We start from the raw sequence: 15,478 nt of genomic DNA on the forward strand, positions 1-15,478 counted from the left end.
ATATTTGACTTTACGGTGATAATCACTGTGGCTTACTACATTAAAAGGCTTGTGTGTGGTTGTAAATATTGCAAGCGTGTTTTTTTTTTTTTTTTAGTTTAAATTATAACGCTTTTTAATGAGTTCATAATTATTCTCTTTGACACAAGTATTTTCTTTCAAAATGTTTATTTAGCATCAACAAAGAGGAAAATATTAAAGGGCTTACATAAGCTTAAAATCAATATAGTGAACAAATCTCTAGATGGAAATGACTGCCAATTCACCAGCATGTGACCGAGCATCTTAAAACTCATTGTTATGCCTACACAGTCAGAGAAGTATATTGTTAAAAAGTCAAAAAAAAAAAATGACACCAAAATGACTTACTTAGATTGTCTAAAAAAAATAATTTTTTTTAAATTCCACAAACATTAAAAAGCTCCTGGACTGTTTTGCAGCTCTGGTTGTGCGGTGTACATAGAGTATGCGCAGCTATTTATAGATGTACTTAAGTGGATGTTTGGGGGGCATAATCAATGAACACAACTACACAGGCTTTTCAGAATAAAACAGCTGACAATATCCACAGTTACACACCATGCTTTTATAAGCCCTTTAACACTAAATAACTATTATTTTACAAAAAAAGAGGAGGAAACAGCAATACAATATGTATACAGGATGTTTTTTTGTCTTTTTTTCAGTTTGTAAATCATTTACAAGGGACACAATTTCACCGATTACCCCTCAGAGAAAATATCTACAGAACTGCACTTTCCTAGAACTAAGCTACTACATTTTTAAGAGATCAACCACGCAGTTGAAGGTCTAAAGAATAGAGGGTGATAAATTAAGTTGCACTGGCAGCTGTGTAGAAACATTGTATCGAACACCTTACAGTGGCTCGCTAATCATTACCAAGTTAAATAGCTTGATACAATGTCATTCTTCACAATCACATAGCTGAGAGAGAAACTTAATGTACTATGAAGCTTTTTTCTTAATCTTATTGTCCAGTCGATTTCTCCTAGGGGGAAAGGATAGATTACCTAAATTGCTTCACACTTTTTATCCAGTGGGAGTATCTTTTTAGAATCAGGGGGATTCCACGTTTTTGTCTCATTCAGTGTCTCGCTATGATCACCGTTTGGTTTGGATTATTTTTTTTGCGGTTTATGTTTTCAATTCTAAAAAGGTGGGAGCGTCCATAAAAAATCCATTACTTGGGGTTGTAACAGCCATGAGGACTCAGGTGCGGGTTGTATAAACAGTTCAATATCTTGAGTATGGCTGATCTCTGTACACTCCCTTGGTTGTTCGTGCTGACGGAGCCTTGCCGCGATTGTTTGCCCACTCTTCCTGACCTGATTAAGAAGAAAAGGAAAGAAACAGATGTGGAGTGATTACAGAGGCGTCGCACTTAAATCAATTTCAAGCTCTATGCAAATACTGTAAATATGCTCCCTTCCATGAAATTATTACAGCACAAAGTTAGCCGTGCTCTGGGTGTCTGGTATTGATGCTGCTGGTGAAAACAAAAAGCACTTTCATGCTGCGAGCACAAACAGCGACTCGCACCAAGAAGCCTGACTTTCACCTGGAAGTATTCATCACAGATAATTGAATGAGAGGATCAAATAGCTACTTGAAAAGAGCCCGTTTAGTGGCTCCTAGCAAAAAAGGTCACAATTACCATTAGCCCAAATCAGCCCAGTTCACCCGCTGGTACTGTCAATGTGAAAGTGCCAGTATCGATGGCACCCTTTGTCTGATCTTCAGCCAGCACTGAGACTTCCCTAGAGCTGGGCTCACAAAGGGATTTTTTTTCCTTCTGTGTAAAGGCTCACTGTTGGCAGCACATAGCCAATACCCCTTAATTAAACCTGTCACCTCTCCACTGACAGTCACTTTGAAGAAACACACCAAGGTAACCTTGTGTTTTGAGAACATGGATGCACATCAACTCTGTTTATCTGTTTCCTTTGAACTGTCGTCCTCTTTTCAGTGTGCCGCAGCACTCCCCCCCTCCCGGTTTTTCAGCTTCATACGATGCTAGCAAACACTCTAATGAGCAGGAGGTGCTTAGTTCTTCCACTTGTGTGGTCAGAAAAGTTGGGAAAGTTTTAAAAACTTTGACTTATTGCCAAAAACGAAAAGATATGAGTTTACGATGCATTTTCTTTGCCTAATTAAGAAGTCACAAACTCCCAGCAAAGTCTTATTCTGCTTTAAAACACAAAAATATGCAACATAAGGTGAATCTCTACAACACATATAAATTATACATTTCAGTAATTAAAAAGTTGATCATGTCTTTGCAGTCAGTCACTAAAAAACCTGTTTGACTGGCCTTGGTAAAGTGGACAGTGAATACTCTTTTAGAAGCTTTCAAGAGAAGCTAAATTAAAGCAGACACACCTTCGTATTAACACAGTGTTTTCATCTTTTCACCCAGACTGTGAGGAATTTACAGACTGACATTAAACCCAGGACAACCAGACTTGTGTATTTACAGGTACACACAAAGGCCGCACATACATAATCAAAGAAGGATGGACCTTCACAGTACAGTAGCATGTATTAGCCCTGCTATCACTGAAATGTACTTTGCAGGAGACGTGACCTTGGCCCATTTCTCACTATATCTTGTCAAAAGCTGACACAGGATTGCTGAACATTATCTGAGATTTGTCTGAACTTTGCTGCGGTCGGAGTTATTGGCGACTCTTTCCAGACGCGATAAACTGCCTGTAAAGCCGAGAGCAACATTTTCAAGTTGTGCTGAGGTGACTGCAGAGACAGATGTTACTGTGGCACAAACATCACACATGCTTAAGTTAATTAGAAATGTTGGTGAAACTTCAGTGACTGGGCAGATGGAAGTGCAGGGATCAAAGATAAATACTGTATGATCCCATCGAGGTCATGGAAGAATCTTTGTATAACGAATTTTAGCCTGCTAAGAAGCTGCTGGATCCACCCAAATCCCTTTTCCATAAGCCACGTTTTTTTTATCCAGAATGTTTAAATGAATATATTTATTCCCCAATGCCTAAAGTATTGTGTTATTTTTGATTTTCTTGCATTTGTTTGCATCTCTACTTTATGCCAGCACACAACACAATCTAAACAAGCCATGTTGACTTTCTCAAAGACATTTCTTCCATGAAACACAATTTAATATGTAACAGGCTTTCATTTAATCTGCTTTCTTCATAATGCCAGCACAGTAGCAAGTAATCTGCCAGTGCGGCATCTGTCATTTCCCTCTTTTCAGAGCTGTAAAACATGTGTGTATAAACACAATCCGTTCCCAGGTCAGCTCCCTTCTTTGCACTGCAGTTAAAGTTACTGTTGTTGAACATTTAAGTACTCCAAATCCAGTGTTATCTCCTAAGCTAACAACTCGCCTGGCACTGTATGAAGTACAAACAGAAACCAAACACAGTTGCACAGTAACCCTGCTATCAGTAGCTGGTGTTTTATAGGTGTAGTTAAAGGTGGTGCGGACAGGTACAGTTTTTTTTAGTTTTCTCATTAGTTTTGTTTGCCTCAGATTGGGAACCTCACCGAGGTGTGTCCCGCCTCTTGCCCTCTGGTAGATGACTCTGATAAGGACAAGCGGAAGAGGACGGCTGAATAGTTTTGCAAGTTCACAAAATCTTTTCTGTTTTCCACAATATTCTCTTTCTTGGCTGCAGTTAATGAAAAAATATTTTACCACCTAGTTTTAGCTTTAAGCAGTTTTAGGTAGCTATAATAACCTTAGTGACATATGATTCATATAGCCATATACGCTCAAATGTGTTTGAGTGAGAGTGATAGAAGATCCTGTTCACTGGAGCAGATTTGTAGAAAACAATGAATTTAGTAAAAAGTGAGTCTTTATAATGCTTGTTGTTAAGGATCTCCCAATAACTGGGACTCTGTAATGCTATTATGAACTATTTTAACTGAAGACTTTCTGATTCTTATAGGTACAACATTTTTAAACTACAATCTAATGTTAAAAATGTTTAATAATTGTATCAATACCTGTTTTGTCTTTGCTGTATTTGCTATTGTTACAAAGTCTTTTGTCCTCTTTTCTCAATCTAAGAAAAACCAAAACAGATTTTTGAACTCACTGATAATGTTACCTGCATAAATAATACTTTTTCTAGGTTTCAAAATGTTATGAATATTTATTAATGCACTGTTACATATTAATTGATGCTTCTTAACATATGGTGCTAGTTAGTGTTTTATTATGACTTTAATTTGCATATATGTGTGTGTGTGTTTGCAGAGCCGCATATGCTAAAGAGCATGCGGCTCTTTAGTCCTTATAGTGTGGCTCAGCGTGGTTTGGGAAAATTTAATTTTTTTAAAGTAATTAGCTGAAGTGTAATTTATTTATGTTAGTTCTTTTTTAACTTGTAGTTCTAAATTGGAAGATTATTGTGATATTGAAATATAAAAATACAATTATATTCTATTATTTTTTCATCGCTCAAAATAAGCGTCACACTCGCGGAAGCCGGTGTACCCGCCGAAACTTTCAACCCCAGGTAGGCCAATTATGGGTCTTCAGATCCACATAATGTCAGCAGCTCCACCTCCAACAAACACCCCTCACGACTCACAGATGACAGCTTACAGTCCTGCGTAAAGATGAAAGTGACTTCGTACAGCCCGATTTGCAGACGCTGTGCGCAAAGGTTCAGGAGCAGAAGTCGTATTGTAAACATATCACGACAGACCCGACGCTGTTTCCATGAACATGCTTTTCAGCATCTCTTTATTGACCACTTTTCACACACAGTTGCTGTATGCATACAGCCGGCTGTAGCTTTTCAGCTCAGAGCTCACACCAACACAACAGCATTGAGAGCACAGACGTTAAGGCGGCGAGGCGTGATTGCGGGTGCTGCTCAGGTGAGTCCGCCTCCCCTGCAGCGGCGCTGCAGACCACGCCCCGCCACACACATTAACCAGGTAAAATACATATTTAGGCAGAATTTTGCAAATATCTATTTTTCATCTTTTAGCAGCATAGTACTTTTTTCCAATTATTTTTTAAAAGTCAGGTCAAGGCTCCAAAAGCCCAAAGACGATATAAGGGGGGCGGCTCACAAATGTTTTTGTTTGCTACATGGATCATTTTAGTTCAGCTGGGTGTCTTTCCTTTTGTTATATTTCTTTAAGAGTTCAAAATGTGTCAGTTACATAAATAAAATGTAATTTTCTCATTAGCACTTCAAGGATTTCATAAGCAACACCTTAGTTGCATAAAGGTAAACACCACACAAAAGCATAAAGGTAAAAAACAATATATACAGTGTTATCTTCATTTTAGATGTCAAAAAGTATTTGCGGCTCCCAGTGTTTTTGTTTGCGTGGAAACCGGGTCCAAATGGCTCTTTGGGTTGAAAGGTTGCTGACCCCTGCACTAGGATGATGTTGGAGTAAATGTGCAGTAATATTCGTTGTGTTCCCACTAGTGCTGTCAGCGTTAATCTCGTTAAAATGACACTAACGCCATAACGTAGCAAATCTCCGTTAATGAGTTACCGCGTATTGCCTCGTGCGTGGAGCTGGACGGCGTTAACGAGCTAACTGTGCTAACGCACTAGTTCCCACCAATTGAGCATTGCGTGGCACATCTGACATACTGTTTTACTTTTGACCCTGATGCTTAACACCAGGGTCATGCTTCACATGAAAACCAAGATTGTTCCAATCGCCAGATCTGAATGAGGGTGGGGGAGGTTAAATTTGCCATGTTGCAACGAGCTTAGCTTCTGTCTGTATATATATATATATATACACACACACATTTTCTCTTCAGAAGTACAGGAATCACTCTTGGAGCATTTGAGGCTAAAAATTTAAAATTTGTGTAATATTTCCTGTAAGACAAGAACATAAAATTAAAAATTACATTTAGTGCTGTTTGGTCCTTTGTCATTGCCTAATTCTCTAAATGAAGTCTGGAAGGTCTGATTTATTAGAATTCAATACACTTTACAATTCAAACTTTTCTCATCTTTAGGGCACAGGATTTTCAGGGTAGTGTGGCAACTGAGCTGAAGCCAGCAGGACAGAGTCAGCTAAAGAAAATTGACATTGTTCTGACAAATGAAACAAAAAATATTATGAAGAGAGTAAAAATACAAAAAAGAGGTCTGTAACTCACCGTATGAATCATATGATTCCCCACTGTGTCCGTATTCGTAGTAGTCATCTGAGCTGTAAAAACACAACAAACAAAGGTGAACGTCAGTATGAGGAAAACAATACAATTATCAGCACAGAAAGAGAGAGCAGCTTATTTTTCCCGCAAGTGTAGGACATCAAAGTCACGTTCATCGGAAGGCAATCATGTCTAATTCAAGCAGCGAGAGTAAAGGTTTTTGTTTTCTTTACATACGTGTACTCGGTTGGAAATGAAAGTATAAAACAAAAACAAAGAGCAAACAAGAGGCAGCTTTCAATCACTCAAAAGTTGGACCACATTTGCAGTTCTGCAAAGCAATTTTCTCCACAAGCTTCCAGTTTCATATCACTGCATATGGAGATCTATGAGAGGTGGCAACTTTAATGAAAAATAAAAAGATGGGGAGGCAAGTTGCATGGCGGTTTATTTCTTGTTTATTTATTTATTTATTTATTTGCGGCTGCCAGTGAGATGCTGACAGAACAATCCTGCGTCAGTATCATTCAGTAACAGCGCTATCATTCAAGAGAGGCAATTCATCATAAGGCTGCCACTGAGCCGACACCAGCCATCACAGCTGGGTCCTCTCCGCCTGCCTGTCACTCAGTCTGTCAGCGACAGCAGCACCTCTCTGCTCTCCAGATTAGAGAGCTGAAAGCACCAGCCAAAGCACCAATACACCACATCAACACTGTCTGACTGGTGAGGGCAAAGAGGTGACAGTAATGACACACCAGAGTGGAAGTAACAAATTCTCATTTTACTCTTGTTACTGTACTGGGGAAGCTTTTTGTGGCATTAACTAAAAAAGCCACAGTCCAGGAGGTTGAATCAGTCCGATCCAATATCAAATTACACCAAAGTTGGCAGAATTTAAGAATGTCGGGTTCCTGAAATTTAGTCTACTTTCACTGTGCTGTATCTACTTAACAAAAGCATAAAGTTAAATATTAACTCAATGAATCTTTGAATAAAATGAAGACACAACCCTTTGTGTTGCTCTAATTAATAAGTTGTTCTTTCCTAAAATAACATAAAGCCATGTACAAGAAATTCAAACTAAATGATTTTTGTGATTATATAAAGCATCTTTCATGGATTCCAGTTTGTAGAAAATGAAACTTTATCTCCATGCACTTTAGAGAGGGATTAAGTTAATGAGCTGCTGGATGCTAAATCTTTGCTAAATGTTGTCATTTTAATGATGCTAGCAAGTTATACAGTTAACATGAAACTGCACACTTGGGCTGTATGCAAAAGCCACAGTGATGTCACCCAGGATGACCAGGTCCTTAACAGACCACCTTCAGCACATCATTTAAGGGGTCATTTTAACATGTTTAGCATTTAAAAATTATAAAACTGTTCAAATTAACCCCACAGTCCCTTATTTCGCAACTTTTCCTACAATGGGTTTATACATGAGAGTGAACTTTACAGTGTTTTGGATTTTAAAAAATAATAATATAAGCATTGACACTTAAAAGCAATCAAATCAAAGTAAAAAAAAACAAACAACTTTAGTCTTTTTTTTTCCACTGCAAAATGAGATTATCTGGTTTGGAAAATTAATCAATTCAATTCAATTTAATCCAACTTTATTTATATACTGTCAAATCACAACAACAGTCACCTCAAGGTACTTTAAGGTAACATTGATCTGAATAAGTGAAGGGTGAAATCTGGAGTAGGGCAGCAGAATCAGATGGGTTTCAACTGATGAGGTGAAGAGCTGCAGACTGGTCTATGTACGTAACTAATAACTGTGTGGCCTATCTAAAAATGTAGCCTATGACTGGTTATGAGTTTTGTTTTTTTGTTTTTTATACTTTTTTATTTTAGTATAACGATGACACATTATCCAAAATTCATTTTTTACTTTTCCATTACATCCTAACATAAGATGACTACATTTTTTTTATCCATTGTTTAGTAGTGGATTCCTACATCTATACAATTTTCTGTCACAGAGGGAGATGAGGGCAGCCATGTGCTGGATTAACCTACTAGAATTTATAGTGCCTCCTAGCAAAGGAGTGTTGCAACAATGCCCAGTCAACTAGTAACAGTAGTAAAATATCCAATATGATTGGCCCTTTAAATGAAATCAGATCAACAAAATGACTGTCCTGCATGAGGATGCAGAAGCATCATTTTAAGAGCACTGAAGTGACTCAACGAGACATGAGACAGCTCCCTAAAGAGAGTTGTGCCTTAAGTAAGGCTTAGCATAAATTTTAAACACTTCATTATTCAGCAATAAACAATGCTAAGCCAGCAGAGGCAAACAAGGCAGTTCCCCAGCACCAATGTTGTCTTCCTCTGAGAAGCGAGGCCAGCCGCCAGGGTTTGCAGCTAGCCCTCGTGGCTGAGGCGCCACCGCACATCCGCCATGGATGTCAGGTCACGGGAATATCTACCAAGAGGGAGAAGATGCGGAGAATGCTTTTTTTTTTTTTTGGCTTGTCATGCTGTGTATCCTGAGACAAGATTTGACAGGCAACCCAGTAATTAGATTTTACTCTATGCTAAAATGTGTTCCAGAGAGGCTGCTATCAAAATATACATCATTTTATGATTTAGAGAAAACCAATTTGTCACAATTCCCTGGTGCTTGCAGACTTATTGTTTAGGATGTAAAATATTGGGTTATTTTGTGCCTTCATGTATAGCCAGGTCACATTAAGCAATAAAAAAAAATTACAAAAACCAAGATGCCACATAACACAACTATAACTAAACAAAATTATGTGACCTAAGATATATATATATATATATACACACACATACACACACCCTTTTCCATTTAACTCTTTAAGTCTCTTTGTAGCTAATAGTCAAAAGCACCTATAGAAGGACCTGCTTCACTGGAAGCTGCCAGTGCAGAGCTGCTCTGTGCACAAAGGAGAGCAGTACAACAGGAGCTGTTAGGCGCCTCTAATTTCTGAGGTGACATTTTGTCGATATTGCTACACAACTTCTCTCCTTAGTTACTGTCTCTCCTCAGTTATATTGGCCAGAGTCCTAAAATGCATCGTGAAGGTCAAAGATAAAAAAATAAAAACAATTCTCCTTTATGAAGCCAAACACTCGTTTGATGCCCTGCAGTGCATAAAACATTTTTCATTAAACTGGACCGATTACACTCATTTCTAAGCCCATGTTTAAAAAATTGTGACTAAAAGCACACTGTTCCCTATTAACAGTCTGGCGAAGGAGGCTGACTACTCAGCCTTTCAGTTTAGACTGGAACACTCCTCATTCACCTATTTGGGTATTCAAATCACAGACACTTATCAGTAAAACAAAATGTTACCCCTTTATTAGAGAAAACAAAATTGAATTTGGCACGCTGGTCAGTATTACCCATCTCTCTTGCTGGGCTGGTCAACACAATTAAAATGGTAGTCTTGCCTCGATTCATGTACCTCTTCCAGATGATACCCCTTTTTCTTCCTAAAACCTTTTTCAGGGAGGGCAGAGGGCCGCCTTGGTCCACTATGGAGCTAGACGGTAATCTCACCATATCCCCTGTTGCAATAATGTGTTCAGGTCTACCAGTCAGTCGCAATGTTAATTTTAAAAATCCTGTGGTTAAGAACTCTCTCAATGTCTGGTTTCAGGGTCGACGACATTTCGGGCTGAGGCGGTCACTTGTCTGCTCCCCTATTGCGTCAAATCATCTTTTTTTACCAGCTCAGAGCGATGCAGGGTTCAAGGTTTGGTAGAGCAGAGGAATTATCTGCTTCTCTGATCTGTTTGTTAAAGGGTCATTTTTATCCTTTGAAACATTATCTAAAGATTTTGGAATCCCGAAGAACCACTTCTTTAGATACTTACAAGCGCGTAGCTTTGCAGTTAAACACTTCACTTTTTATCCAAGTCTACCTAATGACTGTGCACTTGAGGATTGTCTGCAATTTTGATCTATGGCTAGAGGCCACATCTCTCAAATATATAGCACATTGCAGCATATAAAGGCAGACTCTGTGTCCAAAGCCAGAAATGCCTGGGAGCTGGACTTAAACCTCCAGATCCCAGACGACCTATGGGATCTTAGTGTTAGCAAGATCCATGAATCCTCAATCTGTATACGGCATTGTTTAATACAGTTTAAAATTCTTCACCGGGCATACCAAAAGCTAAACTAGCCAAAATATACAATACCTCTGATGATAAATGTCCAAGGTGCAAGCAATCACCCGCCGATATTAGCCATATGTTCTGGACCTGCTCTGATTTGAACCGGTTCTGGGAATTAGTTTTTAAAGCTCTTTCATATGTGTGTGGGAAAACAATTATCGGATCCTAATCCGATGACAGCAGTCTTTGGTGTACTCTCAAACCAACACGGGATAACTTCTTATCAAATGAATGCAGTGGCTTTCTCATCTCTCCTGGCACGTAGGCTAATTCTTCTTAAATGGAAGGATTCAGGTCCGCCAGTGTTTGTTCAGTGGGTGAGAGAGGTGATGAGGTGCTTGCAGATAGAGCATTTGAGATACAATTTGAGAGGGTCTCAAAGTAAATACTACAAAACCTGGTCATCCTTTGTTGAATATGTGGAGAAGTTGTCATTTACTGAAGTATGATGTAATACTGCTTTTATCTGTGTTTGGTTTTTTTTCTCTTTCTTTCTTTAAAGCCACCTACTATCTGTAGCAAGCAAAAAAGAACTGCGCACAATGCAGCCCCGCCTTTTATTTATGTATTTATTTTATTCTATTTTTGTTTGTTTGTTTGTTTTTTTGGTGGGTTTTGTTTTTTGTTTTTTGGGTTATTTTTTGGGTTATTTTTTTGTTTGTTTGTTTGTTTGCTGTTGTTTTTTTTGCCTTGTTCACATGATAGTACTTTTTTTTTGTATGTGCCCATAGATTACACATTTTCCTGCATCCAACTGGTTTGCCACTGCGTGGCGTAACCAGTTTCACAATGGCAGTGTTTGTAATCGCAATTCGAATTATATTTTTCAGTACTTTTGTCATATTGGAAAATTATAAATAAAGTTGTCAAAAAAAATTGTACTCTATCAGAGAATCTTGGTTTGAATCATTAAACTAAAAAGCCCTCATTGGGCCTTTTTGCCACTCAGTTCATCCACCAATCTAAAACAAGCAATTTAAGCACTTTATTCTTTAAGTCATCTTTGTTCTTACTGGCTGCCCTATGCAAAGAAAATATCTGGCATTAGTATTTAAAATTATGAGTGTTTTTAGTATTTTTTACAGATGATTTCGATGATTTCACTGCAAATTGTAAAACACATAACACAAAACCTAACATATCGAAATAATTTAATAATTATAGAGGAAGAAAATTATGGTTGAAAATAAATTTTGGATAACAGAATTGCTAGAATGAAAAATAAAAACAGAGCTCCCATATCTGAAACAGACTAAACTGCTTATTGTCAACATTTCAAAATTACAACAAACTGAGAAGCACGTTTTAATAAATTAAATGTTGTAAAAATAGAGCAGTTAAAGTTCATCTCTTGTCCACCTCTGCCACCGGACCTGCAGCCTCACTCCATCCATCATCACCACTGCTCCGCCTCAGTATTCAGCCCTCCAGCTCTGCTCCTCAGGCCTGAAACCCATCTGATTTAGCTGCTCTTCTCCACATTTCTCTCTTTATTTACTTAGATGAGTCCTCGACACTCTGGACTCTCTGTTGAGGTCAGCTATGGTTACCCTGCTGCTCTGCACAGCCAGTTCTCCACATGTCCAGTCACACGCTCTGGCCCACTCTTCTCTGCTTTGTCCATAAACATTTGTTTGCTTTATATGCTTTTGTTCTGTAACTAAGGTTTGGTGATATATCCTCAAAATTATATTGCAATATCTCATAAAAATGTGTGATAACAGAAAAGAAAATACTGAACATTTATTGATGTCTGGAATGTATAAGTGTAGGTAAATGAGTGGCGTTCTCTATCCCGTTTTTCTGCAGTCAGTAGTATTCAATAGAGTGTGACTCTATTAAAACAACTATAACAAACTTAAATTTAAAACTCATCAGGAGCATGCACAATGGTGCCACATGAAAAAAGTGAAAGATATTTTCTACCTAGGATGTTGTGTGTTAAGGTTTTTCACCAGCTGCTTTAAGCTCTTCTTTTCCACAATGTAACCGAATCAGAAATTATTATCCACCTTTGAATCCATCATATGGAGTACAGTTAGCGACTGGAGCTTATGATGCTCGTTTTTTTTTTTTTTACCTATGTTTGCCTCAAGTGCTGAAATGGGCTTGTTGTTTCTACCTTTAGTTTTCTTGCATATTTTCTACTTTACTCTATTGGAGGCTGTTAAAGTTGCTTCTTTTTTAGGCACATTTACATACTGCAAAAATTTGTACTGGTATTACTGCAGATGATATGATATGGCAGAGCCCTAACTGCTATCGACTCCTTCACCACCTGTATGCACTTGCCTGTTAAATGCAGTTCACCCCAAAATGCAGCGAATACTAAACAAAGTTATAGATTATACAGACTCCTTTTTATTCTATTGTATTGATATATGTATCTTTCACATCTTTCACAGAATACAATTTAGTTCAATGTACTTTATACACTGATATATCTACACAGTATAAATTCACCATCGCTGACGCATCAGACGCACACAGCTGGAGGCATTAACACAAGCATGAGATGAAGTACCTGGGGTGGATCTCAGTCGAGATATCACCCTGTCGTAGGTGTAAAAGCGCTTTGACTTTCTTAATAGGACAGCTTTTGATTTGACATTCATTAGCAGAAGGCGTCTGCTGCTTTGTGTGTCCCCAAACTTCACTGCCCTGAAAAGCAGGAAAGAAAGAGCCCATCTGTCTGAAGCACAGGCATGAACCCTGAGAGGCAAAAACAACACCTATTAGATAAGTGTGTCTCTTTGTGTCTCATTGATCAGGCATCTGAATCTAGGCCTGCATTTCCACTGGTAAAGACCCTTCCTCTCCTCTTCACATCTGTCATCTCTGTAAATGCTTCATCTTAAGCACTGATGTTGCTGTTCCTGGGCACTACGAAACAGATGGCAGTGTTAAATCTGAATGATGTAGTACACGTCCCTTGTGGACTTTGTTTTCTTCCATCGTCATTAGTCTTCCAGTCCGCTGTGATAAATTTGAGGAAATCTAGTAGGACATTACAAGGGGCTGTACAGATAATACGCAGCGGTCTGATGTGGAGAGAGGTTGCCTTTCTACCGTTAGCCTAGTTCCTGCATATTGCACACTCTTAACTGATCATGACTGGGACTCCTAAAGCAAAAAGTGCTTCCTTGATGCTCCCTGTGTAATCATGTTTTTCATTCATTCTTGGCACAAGGCTGAAAAGCAAAATGCTGATGAAAAATGTCCCACGCTGAATGCGCTGATTATACCGGCTGAGTGATTTTCACAGACAACACAACAATGAAAATAAGACGGGCAGAAAGAAAGTGGAACAACCTTTTTTCCCCCACCATTTTGTATGAAATGAGGCTCACATAATTTCAAATGAAAACCTTCGTTATGGATACACTGGTGATTGCTCAGCGTGCTGACTGATTGCAAAGCTATCTCCACTGCTGACCCCCTGCCGCAGAGTCACAAAGAGGGACAAAATGGCCTACGGCAAAGATTTGACTTTCCAACGAAGTCTTCTTTCGAGCTTGCCTCTTTTTTGGAAACTACAAGAACCCTCCTCCAAGGGAAACACTGCTCCAGTCAAGTCAGGCACTGTATTCTTTAAAATTCAACATGTTTTGAATGTTGCATTCTGAGCATCTGGACTCTGTGAAAGACTTTGTCTTATTTATGGAGCATTAAATTTACAACATGTGAGTTTTGGTCCTGAGACACAGAGTACTGTAAATCCCACCCTCCTTTCCCTCAGAAGGTGTAATTCCCACACCAGCACCTGTCACTTATGTTGACAAGCTGCCTACCTTGAAAAAAGCATTAGGTACCCAGCATCTGTGACGCCACCACAGGCGTTTCAGAAGCAGACAGCTAAGGCAGCCAATCTCTACTAAGAATAAAAAAAAAAGAAAACACAAGTTTTCCTGTTTTACTAACTGTCTGCCTGAGGCCTCTGACACAACACACAGACATCAAAGCGATAGCAATGACGAAGGCTGAATGATCAAACACATTGAGTCACTCCATGCAGTTAAAGACACTGTAAAGACTGTAGGCGAGACCAAGTGGCTGCTGACATGCATATCATTCGGGGCCTTTGCGAATGCATGAGTTGCTAAGCTTGAGTTGTCAGCTTGTGGTTCTCCCGTGTTACAGGAAAAGTACAGGAAAGAAATTCCACTAAAATGGTAAAACCACTGAATAATGAGGTTAAATAACGAGACACCTGCCAAATCCTCTCTCCGGTGGGGTGGGACTAATGCCTGATTCAAACACAGAACAGAAACTCTGGGCATCAGTTGCCATAGATGCTCAATTATGGCCCAGTGACAGCAGATGGTCCAGAGCTGTGTTAGCGCCCTTTAGCTGGAAATGTACGACCTTTAAAAATACTTTTCCTCCCAGCAGTTTCAGTTGTGCTATCAGCGCGGCTCTAGGAAAGGCAACAACGGTCTCTGCATTAGTCGATCAGACCACCTCTCTGTTCTAGGCTAAAGTAACTCAACAATAAACAGCAGATTACTCTTATTTTCTGTTGTCTGTGAATGTTCTCAGTCTTCCAGGTCATCGTAGTCTATGGAGCTCAGAAAGAAAAGCGTCTGGACTTCTTTAAGTTTACCTGAAGACGTTTCACCTCTCAACCAAGAAGCTTCTTCAGTTCTAACAGCAATTGGTGGAGAGTCCCAAATTTTAAAACCTATGGGAGAGTCCCCAAGAGGGTCATGGACACCCTAATGATCCTCTATCATTAGGTGTGAAAAACGGGTGTGGGTCACAATCAGCCAAGGTTTCGGGTGAACCCACTGTGAAACCTAACCCCACCGTGTCATGCGATTTACTGAGGTCAAATATTTTCTGTTCAGGCATTCATGGTTCACAATAACTATGGAAGATTTGTGAAATTCTGGGTTGATAAAAATGCTAAAAACGTGGTCAGTACCAATATTTTTTGTTGTTCATTCTTTCTCACTTTTGCCAGGAAAAAACAGAAATTCCCAATTTAATAAATACCTCATCTTTTTAAAAATCCTTTAGCTTCTTTAAACCATTTAAATGAGCACAAACTCACATTTCACATTTAGGAAACGTGATCCCAGACAAAAGAGCAACAAAACTGATGTTACACAACAGATAAACGAAATGCTGCTTTGTGCACCCCTGATATCTGGG

General features: G+C 38.9%; 1 protein-coding gene across 1 annotated transcript in view; it reads right to left on the bottom strand.

Annotated features, from left to right (window-relative positions):
* Positions 1-369: 369 nt before the first annotated feature.
* Positions 370-15,478, bottom strand: part of khdrbs3 (KH domain containing, RNA binding, signal transduction associated 3) — a 141,319-nt gene continuing 126,210 nt past the window's right edge. Inside the window, exons 7-8 of the mRNA XM_005754060.2 lie at positions 6,161-6,213; positions 370-1,346 (exon numbers count right to left, since the gene is read on the bottom strand). Coding sequence (XP_005754117.1) covers positions 1,255-1,346; positions 6,161-6,213 — 145 coding nt within the window. The 3' untranslated portion in view covers positions 370-1,254. The remainder of the gene's footprint in view (positions 1,347-6,160; positions 6,214-15,478) is intronic.

This window comes from Pundamilia nyererei, unplaced genomic scaffold, assembly GCF_000239375.1.
Source record: "Pundamilia nyererei isolate P.nyererei 1_Seehausen unplaced genomic scaffold, PunNye1.0 scaffold00501, whole genome shotgun sequence".
In the NCBI taxonomy this organism is placed as follows: domain Eukaryota; kingdom Metazoa; phylum Chordata; class Actinopteri; order Cichliformes; family Cichlidae; genus Pundamilia; species Pundamilia nyererei.